Source organism: Cicer arietinum, chromosome 6, assembly GCF_000331145.2.
Source record: "Cicer arietinum cultivar CDC Frontier isolate Library 1 chromosome 6, Cicar.CDCFrontier_v2.0, whole genome shotgun sequence".
Taxonomy (NCBI): Eukaryota; Viridiplantae; Streptophyta; class Magnoliopsida; order Fabales; family Fabaceae; genus Cicer; species Cicer arietinum.
The window spans coordinates 10,227,759-10,247,005 of NC_021165.2; the positions used below are offsets into that span (position 1 = coordinate 10,227,759).

The window sequence follows — 19,247 nt, forward strand, 5'->3', positions numbered from 1 at the left end:
TAATAATAATAATAATAATAATAATAATAATAATAATAATAATAATAATAATAATAATAATAATAATAATAATAATAATAATAATAATAATAATAATAATAAAAGGGAACGGTTAAAAACAAATTTCATGATTTATGTTGAAATATCACTTTCTCCATTTAATATCATGTTCCCCACTTCTGGCTGTTGGCTTGAAATATCACTTTCTCCATTTAATACCAGTTCCCCACATCTAGCTTAACGTTCTCGGGTTCCCCACTGCTGGCTCACTTCTAGTTTAACTTTTCCCTCCTCACTAGTGTTGATAAAAAAAGGAAAAAACAAAACGGACGTCTTTCATTCAAAAAAGTTATGCCATATAAAAAAGGGTTTAGGAGAGAAAAAGAGAGAGACTAATTTGATAGAAAAGGCAACCACCAAAAGAGAAAAGATAGGAGTAACCCTATTCCCAATTTTGTTAAATCAGTCTCAAAAAAACATCGATTGCACATTCGTTAACCATTGGATCGAGCTGATTTTTGGACAGCAGGTTCGCGATATTCAGGTCTTCGTTTTCAATAGTCGGATCGGTGATACGACGTTCAGAGAGGGAGAAACCGTGCTCGCACAACAGCAGATGTGAAACGAGTGAGACATGAGTTTGTGAAGCATAATTCTAGAAACAACTTTGGTAACGGTAAGGGCATCACTGCATCTGCTTTCCTACTTGAATTATATGTGATATAAATGTATTGTGATGTTATGTATTGGTTCTGTTTGTGTGTTATCTTCAAAATGAATATTAATAATGGTTGTGCTTGATATGCTCAAATTGTGGAAAATGAATGTTATATTATACGTTGTTATAATGGTTGTGTTTGACATGTTGTGGTTATTCAAGGTGATTACTGTGTCTAAACTAAGTTGGTTTAGGACAAGGTTGGATGATTTTGAGACGATCTGGTTGAGTGATCTATATTGTTACTAACAAAAGTGTCTACATTCATGCATAGTTGTGTGGTGCGTCCATAATTGGTTGGAGCCCACAGATCCTTGCGGAGATTTTGAGTTAGTGGTGTTACTTGGAAGGACCCACGAAGCAATTGCGGGGAGTGATATTCCGAAATCATGCATTGACATATAATCTAACAAATAGGTTATGCATTTTTATTGATTTGTATCTTTGGTGCGTTGTGATTTTTAACTGTTAAATGAAGTATATGATTAATTTATATTTTTGCTATGACAACTATATATGCATGCATATTTGCTATGTGTTTGTTATTTGAAGATGACCCTTACATTTGACATGACGTCACATATAGTGTTAGAAATGCGAGGAAGTACAATAACATGCAGTTGGAGGCTCCGAGATACTTTTGTGTCGGGGCTAGACTTGTTGGGTGAGTTTTCCACAAGTTCAAAGTTCATGACCAACTAGATTTATGTTTGAGTAGTAAAACGTCAAGAGTTTTAGCACTAGAAGTTTCTTTAGTTTAACGTATTAAAATTACTTTTAGTAATTGCAAATACTCTGATTTATTATTTTTGAAATATAATTAAAATAGTTATTAAATAATTTAAAGTAAATGGGTGTTTGAGATACTCATAAATAAATAAAAACGAATTTGTAATTTTACGTTTAAAACTTCGTTAGTTAATGTATCGAAAAAGCGGGATGTTACAAAAGAGATAGTCATAAGAGTTATCATGTTTTGACATTACAAATGTGCGTCTCTCCATATAACTATTTGATTAATGTTACATATTTTAGGAATGTACTTATTTATATTATTTATGTGTCAAAAAATCATACAATAATATAGGAGACTCTGAAGGTGTTCAAAAAGTGCGGAGAAACACGATTATAAATTTTTAGGATACTTTTTTATTAAGTATATATATATATATATATATATATATATATATATATATATAACAAATTCATTTTTTTGGATAAGATATTTTATAAAAAATTATATTATCATATTAAAATAATTTTAAATAGAAAATTACTCTCAGTTGTTCTAAATTTTGTTGACGTAATTGTCTTTTATAAAAAAAGATAAAATATAATATTTTACTATGTATGGTATAATATTCTTTTATGTTTCAATGTAAATTAGATATTTAATATTTTTTATCAAATAGAAAATCCCAATCCAAATTTCATACATTTTAAAAGACAAACACTAAAGAAAAACAAAAACACTTATTCACTATCATTCATAAGCAAAAGATAAATTTATTACTTACTTTTAATGAAAAACTACACTCAATGCATACAATTACTTACATTCGATAATACATATACATTAAGTGAGATGAGTTTTAACGTGAGATTATTAAATTGTGACTATAGTACTGTAAATCATTAACGATTATGATTAAAAATATTACATGAACACTTAAAAATGATACATAATTTATCATTTTAATCTTAATATATTATTTGTGATTTAATTAATGATTAACATTCATTCATGTCACACTCTTAAAAGTATTTTCATTTCACATATTTTTTTTTATATATAATTTAAAAAGGAAAATAGATTATCAAAACCATCAACATGTGACACCCAAAATCAAAATCTAGGACAACACTAAATAATAGAATAAATAGAAAATAAAAAATATGAGCCTCGTAATTCAGAAGGGTTTTAAATATTTGCAGCGAGTAACACGGCATGTGGTCCATTTCCTATGCTGTGTGCTGCCAGCCTCTTATCATTTCCGTCAAAAAATAGAATTTTTAAATTGCATATTTAATTGTTTATACAATTACAAATTCAACCATAAGAAAAGTAACTTAAAAAAAAAAATCCCACAATTTTTAGTTGGCTTTTCTTTTTTTATCTTACTGAACTCATTAACTACTTTATTGTATCAAAGATGATATGCATCCAAGTTTTATACTAAGTAATATAAAGAAGAAAAAAAAGTAGAGAATTAATATATATATATATGAAGGATTATTTTGAGTTTTCTTCACCACTACAATTTGAGTCTTTTAATTTTATTAGAGACATGAATTTGTGTGTTTTTCAAGAAGTTTGTGAGTTTTATGTACAAAAAATGTAACTGTTTGTATTTTTTTTATATAAAAAAATGGCAAGTAGAATAATAAAATATTTTGTTTAAATCAGGTATGGAATACCAGATCACATTAAATTTGTGGATTATTCTTTTTATATATCTTTATAATCAGACTTTTCATGTGCATGTATCTTCTAGTTATGTGAATAATTCTTTTTGTTGATTTGGCAACAACTGACGTTAGAGTGAAGGTTCCGATCAAGGGTGAAAAGTAGTGTGTTATGTTATTAAATTACATTAAATATAAATGAGAGTCGTTTGAAATGTAACAATATAAAGTTATTAGTAAGACAATTTAGTATGTTTTGTAAGTGTTGGTAGGAGAAATTGAGTACTAGTTGGATACTAACATTAAAAAATTATAAGTTGTGTAAGATAAAAGTTTTGTATTAGATGATATAAATTATGAAAAAATATTTATAAGTGGTGAGTAGTCTTCAATAGATAATTTAATTTTATCGTGTTATGTTAGATTCAATTTAAATTTTAATATAATATTAGAGTCCATCTAAAATTTATTGAACTACCTATTTTTAGGTTATCATTGTCGGACCACCCGAATCAGAATGTCTAACTTTGAGTGTAAGATGAGATATGTATATTAATAGTTTCGCATTTGATAAAATAATATTTGATAAAATATTTATAAGTGATAGATAGTTTTCGTTTTTCAAATTAATTTTGTATTAAATTCAACCCAAATTTTAATATATATTATATATGGGAGACTTATTTACGCATCGTGCTCATGCTTTAATACATTATCAAAATGCGACACTAATATATATACTTTTTTTTTAAGCAAAAGGAGTTAATTAAGATAACAAAATCTGAATTTTACTTTCCACAAGAGTGCCAAATCCAACGGCAATACAAGTTACAGAAATGATTTTTTTTGGACAAATCAAACTGACACAAATATTAACAGCCTATTTACTTTTTACATTTCATATTTTATTTTATTCTTTTGGAACTGAAGAGGGTCTAAGCCCATTCATATTTTTTTAGATAAACATGGAAAGATATTTCATTAACTATTTAAATTATTTCATTAATTATTAATCCTTTATTTAATTTACTTGTATCGTGGAAGCTAATAAAATACTATAATTTATAATTTAATAGTTAACTAAAATATAACCCGCGCATTGCACGAGATATATAGACTTTAACATATTAGTAGTATTGTGAATAAGATTTTAAAATTTCAAAAATAATATAATATATATAGACTTTAACATATTAGCAATACTGTGAATAAGATTTTAAATTTTCAAAAATAATATAATTTATTCATTTTGTTTGTAGAGTATTTTTCCAAGTGAGTTTATTTGAGTAATTATTATATATGAGTTGACAAACACACATTTAATAATATGTAAAATATTTTGTAGAACGTAATTGCAACTAATTCATATATTTAGTATTAAAAATCTATAGTGATTATCATACTACAAACAAAATTCATAAATTATATTTAGTGTTAAAAATATTAAAAGTGTTTTAATAAATATTAATATATATAATTATCTACCGCAAAATTAAATTAGTCATACTCTTTTATTATGTTGTCAAATCTAAATATATTTTCAAAATATTTTTAGAAAAATATAAAAAAGATTTTGTCATTTGGTATTCATTTCATTCTAATTTTGTCAAAGAAATGACAAATCTAAATTCTAATATTTTAAGTATGAAACTTACAAAATGACTTGAGAATTTTCACAAATAACTCATATGTACGGTTGAGTAGAAGTAAAACATATGTAGAAACTTCAAATTGGTAGTATTTTTAAAAAATGTAACAACATAAAACATCTCCGTAAAAAAACAATAAATAATTTTTTAATTTAAATATTAAACATTATTCTTTTATCTATAAATGGTAAATAGTTTTCCCGAAGACACAATAATAACACTCCTATAAAGCTGAATATAGACGGTCTTCATTTTGTTTTGAGTAGTCAATATATTTTCATGTCGTAGATGAGATCAATTAAAATAGATCAAAATAGTTGATTACTCTATTTTAGTTTTGTATGTAGAAAATTTTATATTGATTGTACTTTAATTTGTAACTCATGACACATTAATAGTTATATATAATATTAGATACTAAATAATAATAATAATAATAATAATAATAATAATAATAATAATAATAATAATAATAAGAATTTTCCAACTATATCTACTTTGAAAATAATTGGGTTGCAAGCCACTAATTGTAGATATTGTTTGAAGAAGTAGAATAATATACGTCAAAACAATTTTTTCTGGAAGACACAATAATAACACTCATATAAAGCTAAATATATATTACTGTTGGGTATTTCTATTCTATAAATTAGATTGATAACATTGGATATATATTATTGATATAAAGCTAATTTAAAAAAATTTGAGTAGATGTGAGGAAGAAATATCGTGATGTAGCAGCGGAATCTGTTTTAAATATATATAATAAATATAATTAATCCGATATCAATACTATTTCACTTAATTTATAACAAATTAAATTCGTGGTTAACGAATTACATTTAATAGATTATAAAATTGTATAAGTAGTTAATGGGATACATTCGTGCAAAAAATCTCTTCATATTTATTTAGAAAATTCAAATATGTGAACAGTATATACGATTAACAACAACATATTATAATAATCCATCCAACTTTATTTTTTATTAGAACAAATACAATTTTTTAAGAACAACTTCCACCCATGTCTGTGAATGTCAATCTCCTAAGGAGATAAAACCAGAGAAAGCAACCAGAGAACTTTTCCCCCACATGAACTCCAAAAGCAGCAAAAGCATTCCTTGATTAGCGAAATTGAAATACTAATAAAATCAATTTCATCCATTTTTTAACCTTGATCATTAACACTCCTACAAAATGATAAAATAAACAATAAAATTTACAAGAAACTGAATAAACGAATCCGACTATTCTTTTCCCTTCTCTATCATACATATTCTTGTAAATAGGAGTTCTATGTTACAAAATCAAAATTGTTGTGTAGTTGCAAATACCACATCTGGTTTCACTTGCATTCTCATTCTCAAATTAGAAAGAGCAGTTCAGCTCTAAGTAAAAATAGAGTAAACAAGCTTTGTACTTTGTACCTCTTCCCTCCCCTTCTCCACAACCGGTACGGCTGCATGTATAAAATCTTTCTGTCTAAATGAATTACTAAGATGCAAAAACCTCAACCTGGCCTGCAGCAATGCACCATGCATGCAACAAGTCGCGACAGGTGATTACTTCCAATCAGTGCAAAATCAAGGCAATCTGTTGGACACAAGTAACCGTCCAAAATGTTTAAGATCGATGCAACCGGTTACTCACTACTTGTTGCCAATTGGCAGGGCGCAAAGAACAAAGGAATGCGTTGAGAAATTTGGAACTGGTTTCTAGCCCCCAAGTGTTGCAGTTCCTCCCATACCGGATGCCAAAGGAGGGTCCTTGTGTAGCAGATATAATTGAAGTATTGTGTGCCAATGAAATAATCAATCAGTATCAGTATGGAATGACATATGGCAGAGCAAAAACATCTGCCAGCTCTAAGTGCACAGCTTCTGCCCATACTTGATGCGGTGCCTCGTCAGCCTCTGAAGATTTCATTGCGGTTTTTCTTTCTTCTGAAATATTGCTGCCAAACAACCATTCCTGATCATCCAAATCAGACCATTCCACTTTAGGTACCGCATATATGTCGCTTAGGTACCTGGTATCAGGATGGGGTTTTGAAGGTGCTTCAATTAACAGATCTGTGGGCACGGTTGCAGTGCGAGTCTTGTTTGAGGGTATTGCAAGTGGTTGAGCTTCAATGAAGCCATTTACCTTGCACTCCTTGTTTTCTACCATAGCATTGCTGGTGGCTACTCCTGGCCTATCTGAAACATTCGGAGTGGAAATTTGGCAAGGTTCCAATATCCTTCCATTTTCCGCGAACGGATGAGAGGAGGATGGTTTTGGCAACTTACTCGGCCAATTGTCATTGGCTGTAAGAAAATTCAAAAATTAATTTTAAATTGTCAGCCAGCATCAAAACAATGCATATAAACTCAAGACAAGTGATACAAAATACCAAGAATGAAATATCAATATAAGCACGCAACGTAGTGTAAAACCCACCATTATATCTCACATGAATGTAGTATCTGATTATAGCCTATTAGATCAGCAAAATACTACTCCAAACCCAACAAGAGAAACATCTTATTTGTATTTAAACACAACTTATAAGATCACTGTAAAGCAATGAGAACAAGACTCGCCATAAATAACACTCACCACGTGGAATTCCATTTGACTCAATCTCCTTCCGTTTTTTGATGTTTTCCCCACTAACAGAACTCTCATGGCTGTTCTTGCTAATCTGTGCGAACGAATTTGAATGTAAAGGACCAACATTGTTGCTCTCTTTTAATTTATTCTGCTCCGTGGTTTTATGTTCAGTATGCTCCTTCTTAGTTTTCTCCTCTTTCTTCTCTTTATCCCTGTTTTTGTCCTTCCCATGCCCTTTCTTCTCCTCCTTGCGTTTCCTTTTTTCTCCTCGTTTATCGTCTTTCTTCTTCTTGACCTTTTCCTTTCCTTCCTCTTTCTTTTCCTTAACCTTTTCTTTTCCTTCGTCTTTCTTTTCCTTGACCTTTTCTTTTCCTTCGTCTTTCTTTTCCTTAACCTTTTCTTTTCCTTCGACTTTCTTTTCATCAACCTTTTCTTTTCTTTCGACTTTCTTTTCATCAACCTTTTCTTTTCCTCCAACAGTTGCTTCCAAATTCCTGTTGAAATACTTCTCCAAAGGTTTGGGCATTCCATCAGCTTTAGGATGAAAATTCCCAGCATGATTCGGAACTGTTGCATTTCCAAAAGGTCGGACCTCGGCATGGATTCCTTTCCCATCAATCTTCTTAGCATAAAAACCCTTATCATTGAGTTTTTCACTGCTATCACGCAAGGTACCGCTATTCCTAGAAACCAACCTAATAGTCCCCTCATCTTTACCATTGTCTGCATTTGTAAACTTCTGAACCAATTGATTACCAGCCCCTCCGTTATCATCCTTAATCCTCCTCTCCAACTCCAGGAGGAATTTAGAATCCTTGTTCTCCTCAGCGAGATGATTATTCTCTCTGGCCATCTCCCCATTGATACCAGTATGAGGTTTGGTAATTTTATTATCGACAAATACACCCTTTGTATCATGCTTGGTTTCCTTTTGAAGTTTACCTGCATTGACACCCTCAGCTTGTCCTGGAAGTCCTTTTCCATCAGCAGGACTGGTTTTACTCTTATCTCTATCTCTTCCTTTGTCCTTCTCCCTGTCTTTGTCCTTATCTTTCTTTTTTTCCCTGTTTTTTTCCTTTTTATCCTTTTCCTTATGCCTTTTATCCCGTCCTTCTTTCTCCCCCTTTCCCTTACTTTCCCTCTTCTCTTTGTCCTTCTTATCTTTTTTATGTTTCTTTTCCCTGTGCTTTTCCTGCAAATCATACAGCCAAAAGAGATACTAAGAAAAAATAATCAAATACGGAAACACATTGGCTTAGCAACCTCCACCTATGAACGACAGAGAGAGAGAGAGAGAGAGAGAATAATATGAACAAGAAACAATGCAAAAACCATGTTCCTCATCTCCTTGAAGATTAAAGAAATCCATAAAAAAATTCCAAAAATAACTAACAAATCAAAGTAAAAAAGATATAGCCACTGCCAACCTACAAAATATTCCAGATTTTAATTGCATATTTTAGCCCACTATAACCAAAAAGAGGGGGAAACAGGCCTCTATTGATGCAAATTTAACCAAAATAAAATGTCAGTGATATCTCGCTTTTAAACAAACTCAATGATCAGATTCTCTCAACCTAATTAGCTATTCAAATTTCCAATTCACATCATTCTTTTGGAGTTTAGTACACATGTCACATATTAAAATTAACATGTGCTATACAAATTTTAAGTCTGTTTGTTTTAAGGGAAGGAATATGAAAGAAGATAAAACGAGAGGAAAAGTGCAAAATTACTTGTTTGGGCGAGGGAAGAAAACAGAGAAAAAAATTGATGGCACAACTTCCCTTATCTTCAATGATCTATTTCTCTCTCTTATCTAGTGTCGGCTTCACTTGATATTTCTCATTTTATCAAGGATAAAAAGAAACATTACATTAATTATCCTTTTTTTTTCTTCTCACTTTACCATCCAACTAAACAAATGCAGAGAACATTTTACTTTTCTTTATCTATTTGAACAACATACACAATACATATTCCTCCTTCCCTTTTCTCTCCATACCCAAACAAAATGTTAAAGAAAGATCTTCAGTACAAATTCTGTGTCAGACTTTGAAATAAAAATAAAGGAAATATCAAGCTGAGGCCATCTGACATTAGATATTAACAGCAATAAATATGCCTGGATTATCAACTCCTACACGTAGTCGCCAGCTTAAGAAGTGAAACTGACATGTCTTTCTAACGATTATAAAATGAGAGATTCCAGAAAATAAAATATACATGTCTAGTTATAACTGATAGATGAAGAACCAGGAAAATTATATCAGGGAAAACATCCTTCAATATCTACTACTATTTGACCTCGAAATGAATGCAAAGTAGAAGAGGAAACCATGATTTTTTTGTTACAAGCAAAATTAAGGTACAGAACAAAACGAACAACGAAGCCTCAGTCACTAATCTTCTCGATCACAAGAAGCAACCTATGCACCATAGTCAGTACAATCGTATACAAAACACTAAATCAGACAAAATATGTATTTATTCTTAATTCCATTAGCATGTTCTCTACCCTGTAGAGAAAGATTCTTAACAAAACAGATAAAGATCCTAGGATCTTTAAATATTTTTGGAATACCTAGTACAGAGTGACGGGATCAGCAATAAAATGTTTTAAAAAGCTGACCACCTAAGATTTTGAACCAGAATATCTTTAGTTCAAATGTTATCTAATTCAATTACAGCTCAACCAATCAAAGAATGACCCAGAAGTTATGAAAGTGGGAGAAGCATATTGCTAGTCTTTTATCTCTCTTAAAATATGGGTTGGGCCTAACTATAATGCAGGTCATATCTCATCCGATGTAAGACTCTCCCCATGCCTAGGACTAAACATCTAGATTGTAACTTGAGTGACCTGATAACAAGTGGCTCAATGGATCTTTGAATAGTATCTGATACAACTCTAAAATTTGGATCGGGACTAATTCAACCCTTATAAAATAGCTTGTAAGGTGCGAGATGCCTCTCACTCATAAACACTTATTCAAACCATACCTCATCCAATATAGGACTCTCAACAAATTTTATTAGGAGTTCGATTTAACATTTTTTTAAATGAGTTATAAGCATCCTTTAGATTTTGTATGTTATTAAGATGTCTTGTATAAATATAATATTGAGACTTTCTTTTGTAGACATCTTAATAACATACAAAATCTAAAGGATGCTTATAACTCATTTAAAAAAGTATCAAGCTTGATGCTAAAGCAACATTTATGCAAAATACTCACTAGGGGAGGTATAAAACTCAGTACCTAAATTTTTTTTTAAGGCAATTCTTTTTCTTTGCCATAAAAAAAAAAATACAATCCTAGTCAACAGTTATCTGAAAGTCCTATAAAACTACTACACCAAGGGAACTAAGCAGTTAACTACAACAAAGTTCAAGATTTCGAGCAAAAAACCTCTTCATCATCCAACTTGATAATCTAACTGATGGCAAAAACTTCAACCACACTCATGGATCCTCGTTAACCATAAAAGATACTTTTTTTTCACCTCAATATTTTCAAATGACTTCTTATGTATAACTTGGCTACCTGTAAGAGATGCTTCTTCAAACAGAATCCAATGCAAGGTTGAAACAAAGAAAGGGTCTAACGGAAAGAAACAGAAAAAAAAAAATATATTTGAAAAGGAGAGATCAGCCACTAGTCATAGCCTCCTCAGACTCCAATATTTTGGAAGTCCAATCTAGCAAGCAAAAGATAAGAAATTCAAGGGGAACTAAGCAAGCAACACATAGCATGCTCTATAGATGTGCTACGTAAAAATTATAATGCAAAAGGTGCAGAGAAAAGGTATCTTGTGAGCACTATCACTGGCTCACTAGTGTAAAATCAATTGAATGGGCTAAGAATATCTAGAAGCAATTTTTCAAGTGTACAGGGCTCTGGTAGTTGTTCTAATCTATAGCCTCATAATTTAGTTTAAAATATGCATCTGGTTAGCCTTTAGTTAATAACCACAATCTGTACCAACGCTAAATCTTTGCTTCAATACCTACGGTGTCACGTGGAAGGCACACCATTAAGCCCAAATGTCATTGTTTTCCAACAAAAAGATCCATAACTTGATTGCTAATGATTACTTTTACTCATTCAAATACTAATCAAAGACTAAGTTTACCCACACCCCAGCAAAATGAGGAAAAAACTATAATAAAAAAAAACATTTGCCAATAGAGTATGAGAGGCTGACTGCACAAATGTGCATTCACTTTGAAAGATGTGCTAAATATTACTGATTGCTTTGAAGTAAATGATACATCACTACTAACGTGAGAGTACAAATCAAAATCACTTTTAATAAATAACCACCCATTGCTTACTATCAGAACAAGAAAAAAAATTGCCAAGGCTAGGCTGAGAAAATGACAAGATGAATGTGCATAACAGCATATATACTTTTAATCATCTTAATATCTTGATCTTCACCAGCTATGACACAACTTCTCCACTCAAACCTCTTAGAACATGATATTTAGAACACATAGCACTAGCACAACAGTCCAAAAATCCAAACTTTGAACTGAACACAGGGAAAACTAAAAAGAATTCAGTGACAATATAAGTAGACAGATAAAGGTAACAATCAATATGGAAAGTTGCAAATCACATGAACCAACTTCCATCAACAAAGTAACAAACAGTGCACTCTACTAATCATCATAAGCCAAGAAAAAAATTATTGTAATGTAAGCCTCCAGTTATCTGCAACAGCCGCTATACCTCAATTGAGCAAGATCTTTTATACTTTCATCGTGCATTTGACAATTTGAAAAAGGCTGTGTACATTTTTTGTAAGATAACTATTTACAATGCAATCCAAAAATAATTATATCATTATTACCAAGACACAGATAAACAGTAGAGAATGCATAATTAAATGAAACATCAATGCATGATAGCATCTCTTTTCTAGCTAGACATTTCAGTATTTCTTTTAGAAAATGAACCTTAATACCTTATCAATGCACAACATTGTGCAAATAACAAGAAACTCCATTTAGTGTCAGAAATAGTATTATCAGTAATATGCAAACCTATATATATAATGTAAAAATAGGGAAAGCCGGAAAGTATATTAACCTTTTTTAACAAGTCAACTTCATCGGTTCTAGTCTTCTTTTCATATCCTGGAGGTGGAAATGGAAAGCAGCGCGACATTGCACAAAATCCAGATACGCCTAGTATAAAATCCTTCCAAAATTGAGAGTGCTCCAATTAGTTTCCAGTAGCACTGTTCCAGAAAGGGAACGAACCAGCAACTATGCTCCTGTCCATGCACCATGTCACCACAATCATTTCCAGCTTTGATATACCTCCATAAACCGATCCGAACCACTAAGGTCGACTTGCCGTCACCAAAATAATCTAACAGCACTAACTGTATCACTGGAAATTGATTCAAAACCAATGAGCAACAAAGCAATCACTCAGTCTAACTACTTAAAAGTCCTAATATGAAGGTAAATGGTTCGGTACAACCCAAATCAGTATATGTTTATGAGCACTATGGTACCGAGTAACCGTGTTAAGCTCAGACAAACTACGTAGGGCTGCTTTTAGAAACTAAAATGGACCACTGAAAATCTCGGCTACCGAAACCAAAAATGTCCACCCAGGGCCAAAAGTAGAAAACAATAAAGGAGAAAAACACCAAAAACGGTGACCAAGAAGGCCTTTTCACTGAATCCAAAAACGGTTAACAAAATCTTGATCACTGATAACGGTATATACAATCTTCTTCCATGCTCAAAGAAGCAATGTTAAATACCATCTTAAGCAATCACCAAGCATATAAATGATCAAGCACCGTAGTACCAAACCCACAATCTGAAACTCTGAAAAGATCAGAGCTTTTGCCCATTTCAGGCAAAATCACACAAAGAAGGAACAAGCACAACAGTATTCCATTTCAATCAAACTCTCTGATCGAAACCCTAACAACTTTGGGAATTTTCCAAATTCAGCAACTGCCCCCAATATAAGATCCAATGAAACCCTAAAAAGAAAGAGAAAAAACACCAACAGAAACAAGCTGAGTATACATACCAGAAAATACGCAGAAGAAAAGAAAACCCTAATCCCAATTTCGAAAACGTCTATTGAATATGCACACACACAAAAAAAAGGCGGAAATTAAACGGAATAAAAGAGAATCCAAAAATTTTGAGGTACCAAAGCAAAAATGGGAATCGATCAAAAGGGAAAGAAAAAAAAGTCTGATTCGAAACGTTAACGAGAAAGAAAAAAAAAACGTGAAATTTCGAGTGATAGTGAAATTCGTTATAAGAGAATTACCTAGTTCGCTACAAAGTGGACATTGTAAGAGAACAAGATCTCTCTCTCTTTCATTCACATGAATGAATACAATTATAAGAAAGAGAACACAAATTTAATTTTAATTTTAATAAAACTATGAATTATTTTTATTATGTAATATAATTGTGTATAGATAGATATAAAATATAATATAATATAATATATGGTTTTGGGATAAGTACTTTCTCTTTCGCTGTGTTATGTGTGTGTTGCTATTGAATGGAATTCTTATGTTTTCGCTCTGTTTCCTTTCTTTGTCACTCTCAAGATTCTGGGTTTTGTTTTTCTCTTTGATTACCCACTGTTTCTTTTTCTTTTTCTTTTGTTCTGTGTGTGCTCTCTCTCTTCTTTCTCTCTCTTCTTTCTCTCTCTTCTCTTGTTATGGTGTTAGCGTTTGTGTTGTGTGTTGTCGCTAAAATACTATATATGTCATCGTATTTGTTATACTAATTTTTTTAATGCATAAAATAGTTTTTTTTTAATGCATTAATTGTTATACTAGTGTTATTGGTCTTGTGTTTCTTTTTGATTTTTTTAATTCTTTTTTTTACGTTTTATTTATGCTCTTTGTACTCCTAGTGGCTAATGTGTTGTTTGGTGTTCGGAAGTTACACGCGAGGATGAAAAGTATTTGGAAGCCCAAATGTCCAAATTTTTTAACACAAAAAAGGAAAGGGTATCATGGGGATGTCTTGCCAAAGGTTAATGCACATGACACACATTTATATGTATACATATTTTTTGTTTTTATTGTAGAAATTCATGGAATGGATACTTGAAGAAAAAAAGTTAATATATGGGTTAGATACGTCGCATTGTAACTAGCAAATATGAGAGAAAGATTACATGTCTCAAATGAAGCATGTTGTCGAGTCTTAGATGGATAGTTTAGTTGGTAAACTAAAAGATATGTTGATTAATGTTATTTGGATAATGTATTAGATTTAAATTTAAAGGGTGTCTTGAGCACATATTTCATTTGTAGCATGCATGTGATATTAGAGATGGTAAAACAAGTCGGTCCATCCTATTTAACTTGATTTATTATTAACATGTGATAACTCTTAAATATACGAGTTATTTATCAATTTTTAAATTTGGATATACAAATTTTTAAGATGTTTTTATTAAATTAGTAATTTTAAATTTTTTTATTGTAATATTAATTAAATTCCCTTTTTATTATATTAGGTTAGGGTTATATTGGAATTACGTTGTTTGGTGTTGATTTTGTGCAAGATATAAATAATTGACAAAGTCTAGTAAAATGTTACATCAATACTGCAACATTCCTACGAGACAACAACAAATTGTGGGTTCAAAACGTGTTAACCTTATTTTATGGTCGCAAGGGACACCTCACCAATTGAAGGACAAGCCAAAGAATATTTTCAGCTCCCTCAAACCTTTATTTCGTTGGACCAAAGCTGATTTATGCATAAAAGACAAAAAAAATGTCCAAGAAAGAGGGAAAAAGTGGTTTTAAATTGTCCTATATAAAGGTCATCAGCTACAAACTTAAAAAGTGGCAGAATAAAACCTACTTTTCAGAGTCTCTCAGCAAACCTAGCAACCACCATTACTCCATCATCACCATCGTTCGTTTCCAACCCATTTGGAAGTCGTTGGAGTTTGAACTTGAAGAAGGAGAGCTTTAATTAATTGCTGCAACGAACCCTTTGACAATTGTTGTTGTAATTTGTACTTCTACTCTCTCATTTGATTCTTGCAGTAACACTATTTCTGTAATGACTTCATCATTGCTCCATTTCATTTGCGTTTTTAAGCTTATTACGAGTTAAACCTTCATTAGTTAAGGAACAATTTTTTTATAACTAAGGTTTATGGATTAATATGTTTATAGTATGTTTAGCATTTATTTAATCAAGTTGATTTATGGTTGTCTCAAATCTAAATCTGACCACCTTAGATTTAATACTAGTTTTCGAACTTGGAAAATGGAAAAAGAGGATTTGACTGTTTAAAGTGGATTAAGTCAAGATGTTTGGACAAGTAGTTGACATTAAAAAATTAGGTATAATATTTAAGTTTGTGGAACAAAAAAGGAATTATAAATTACAGCATAGTTGTACATGAACATGAACCTATAAAAGACATTGGTGTATTTGAAAACCGTGATGATTGAGATGGAAAACTCATAAGATCAATTGTTCATAATACTATAGCATGTTTGTAGCATATTGCATTCCTATAAACTATACTTGCAACATAGTTGATTCCTTAACCATTCATTAAACTTTGAATTTAGATTATCTTCCATCATTATATTTACTCGTTTTAAACTTTAATTTGTTTTTATTTACATGAACCAAAATAATTGTGCTACTTGCTACTTGGGATCTTAACTATTAAACTAAACGATTTTGGAATACTTATAACTTATCCACGTCAATCTTTGTGGACCGATACTCTAATTTCACTTTATTACTTGTTACAATTGTGTATACTTGCACACTTGTATTTTATCGTAACAATCCGCCAAAAAACAGGCGGGACAGAGTAACCTATAGGGTGGAATCAAAAGTATCATGCTACTCCACCACCATGTGGCAGGTTGATAGGCTTACGGAGTGGCCACTAAAACAACTTTTATTATTTATATATTTCATGAAAAAATAATAGCAACGATATAGATATAGTTAATGTATTACAATTGTTCTTATGTTTATGTTGACGGTATTAAAAAAACACTATCTTCAACATTTTCAATGACAAATATTTGAACAAAATACTTAATTAAATTTATCAACAATTATTAAAATTATAATAAATAAAATTACATTATGTAATTTGAACAAAAAATAAAATTTACATATATAACAAACTATCAATAATTAAATTTATCAATAAAAAAATACAAGTAATTTATCAATAAGTTGATAGCAATATTCAAAGTAGAACGTTTTACACTTTAATAATTTAGTTTGAGTTGGATAAATTAATCCATCAATTTTAGTCTTTTAGTTTGATTCAACTAATAAAAAAATTGGAAATAAAACTTAATTAAAGTCACATTTTAAAAAATAAAATAGTTTTTTTTTTTAATTTAGCTCGACAGGCCAATGTATCTCGTCCTGTGAAAGTTTTTGTTTTTGTGAATTAAATGGAATGGTCCAATTCAAGTAGGAGAGTTTAATAATCCATCCTGATCCGCCTAAAATGAAAGACATAACGGGTCGGTCCAACGGTTTCAACCCGTTTTGCCACTCGTATATGATACATTGATTTTTATTAAAAATAGTTGGGAAAACGTGATTTATCAAGCTTGTGCTGAAATTGTTTGAAAATGTGTCTAGTTTGAAAGTAAACTTCTACAATAGTTTACCGGTGGCGATTAATATAGTCAAAAAGGGAGTTCAGGGTTAAAAGATTTAAAAGTTTTTAATGTTGCCTTGATTGGGAATTGATGAAGAATAAAGACAAAATTTGAGGATATTTGGTATAAGACATTAAAAATTAAATATGGAGATTTGTTGCTTAAATCCGAAGACAGAACAAGACATAATTAATTGTGGTAGAGGATTTGTTTTTATTGAAATGGCGGAGGAATATTAATTTGCATAAGAGTGGAGTGTGGGGGTGAGAGAAACTTGGTTCTTAGAGAGACTTATTGAGCATAGGGAGTTTGAACTTGGAGAGATGGAGAATCAAAGATATATTTGGTGAGGAATGCATATTGAACTATAAGGGAAGGGTTTAATAGGCAAATCCTTCCTTATTGTAATAGGGTTTGGACAAAAGTAGTTCATTTGAATGTGTCTATATTCCCATGAAGATTGTTACAAAATAAAATGGCAACAAAAGACAATTTGTTGAGGAGAAGAATTTTGAGAGAGAAGAGATACAAATGATCTTTAAGTTTTGGTGATCGTGAATCAATTTCTTATTTATTTATTTGTTGTGCATATTTATTATAATCTTTTTATCAGATTTGGACATCTATGATAATCATCTACCTTTGTTATATGCAAATCCATTTTGGATAATGTTATGGTTGCTTTACATGAAATTGTTGATTACTTTATCATTGTTAATCAATACATTTTTTGCCCAGTTACCCCAAGTCAAAGCCTTAAAGAGGGGAACCCACTATCTCATGATTTTTTTACCATTTGTGTTAAAGGTCACTCAACTTTGATAACTCAAGTTGAAAGGCGAAGGATGATGCACGACACTAAAATTTGTAGAAATGCACTCAATGTATATCATCTCTTTGTATACATATTATTATTTAAGGTTTACAAAGTTACTGCAGACAAAGCTTTGGCGATGAAAATTATTTTGTCCACTGTAAGAAGATGCTCGGGTCAAACTAGTAATTTATAAAAAATTAGATTGTGCAATGTTAGCGTGTCCACCAAAGACCTAATCAATAGCATTTTTGGTGTTCAAGTTCTGCTAGGTCGGCAAAGACCTAATCACCGGCACTTCTTGTGTTCAAGTTGTGCTCGGAATAGAATGGTATGTAGATTTGCCTTTATTTATTGATTGGTTGCAGTAAAAAAAAAACGATGTTTAATTGTATTTAAGAAATGGTCCTTTATAGAGTTGGCAAATAAGTTCTTATTAAATTTGTGTTGCAAGGCTTTTCATCTTATATTATAGGACTTACATTTACTAGGTCATTTTAATAAATTGGTAATTTTACCCTTTTTACTAAATTTTTGGAGTTGAAAAAATTTCAAGGTTTTTCTATTTAATTAAAAGGGTAAAATTATTTTTTCATGTGTTTTTTTTTTAAAGGAAAGTGACAAATACAACTGAAGAGTGACATATAGAAAACTTCAACATTAGTTGTGTACCTTGATCTTGGCCTACATGTATTATTATTTGGCTACTGAATTGGGGGATGGCAAGTAGAAAACAGGATAGTGTTCTCTAATTCTTCTAAGCTATACTATGACTTTTGGAGTAAAGTGAAACACCATATTCACATGGTGATTAAAGAAGCTTTAAAACCCCCGAGTTTTTGGGAGCATAGAAGACATCTAAAGATGCTCTATATGAGAGCCCCCTTCGTTGGATGCTTTCAAGGTTAATGTTTATGGACTATTCCAACACCTACTCAAAATTCATTGTATGGTGGGCCTTATTAGTGATTATAAAGGGAATCTTGTCACAAGTTTTCATGGAAATATTGGTCTAGGAAATGTTCTACTTAGTAAGACTTAGCCTCTTCTACGTGGTATCAAAATCGCTCGAAGTATGAACATACCAAAATCGCTAAAAGTATGAACCTTAATGAGATTCTTTTTGAATATGACATGAAACCGCTGATTAATATGATCCCATGTGTCCTACCCCGTCGAGTCTCCATTAATATCCAAACTCGTTCATATATATATATATATGCGCCCAAAACTGATGCAACCAAGTAATGGTTTAGGTTTGTATATTCAACCACAAAATACATAGCTTGGTAGAAATAGGGTTTGGTTCCCCTACAAGGCACCAAGCTATAGGAATTATGATCTAGATAAAATGGAAAATTTTGGGTGTGTGTTGATGAAAAAATGAAGGGAA

General features: G+C 31.0%; 1 protein-coding gene across 2 annotated transcripts; it reads right to left on the bottom strand.

The window, feature by feature from the left end:
* Positions 1-6,484: 6,484 nt before the first annotated feature.
* On the bottom strand, positions 6,485-14,101 carry LOC101492108 (uncharacterized). 2 transcript variants are annotated; one of them, XM_004504306.4, is made up of 4 exons: positions 13,886-14,101; positions 12,468-13,383; positions 7,375-8,560; positions 6,485-7,082 (listed from the first exon to the last, which is right to left on the bottom strand). In XM_004504306.4, exons 2-4 carry the CDS (start codon positions 12,543-12,545, stop codon positions 6,598-6,600), a joined length of 1,749 nt encoding a protein of 582 aa, XP_004504363.1. In that variant the 5' UTR covers positions 12,546-13,383; positions 13,886-14,101; the 3' UTR covers positions 6,485-6,597. The 2 variants fall into 2 exon arrangements, with proteins under 2 accessions (XP_004504363.1, XP_004504362.1); XM_004504305.4 differs by having other exon boundaries at positions 13,683-14,089.
* Between the last annotated feature and the right edge of the window lie 5,146 nt (positions 14,102-19,247).

What these genes read in the sequence shown, in the direction of transcription:
- LOC101492108 (XM_004504306.4), bottom strand. Translation starts at nt 12,545, where the DNA reads ATGTCGCGCTGCTTTCCATTTCCACCTCCAGGATATGAAAAGAAGACT. An exon ending in AAGTTGACTTGTTAAAAAAG is followed by an intron (nt 8,561 to 12,467) that starts GTTAATATACTT and finishes TATGATTTGCAG; the next exon opens with GAAAAGCACAGGGAAAAGAA. An exon ending in GTCAAATGGAATTCCACGTG is followed by an intron (nt 7,083 to 7,374) that starts GTGAGTGTTATT and finishes ATTTTCTTACAG; the next exon opens with CCAATGACAATTGGCCGAGT.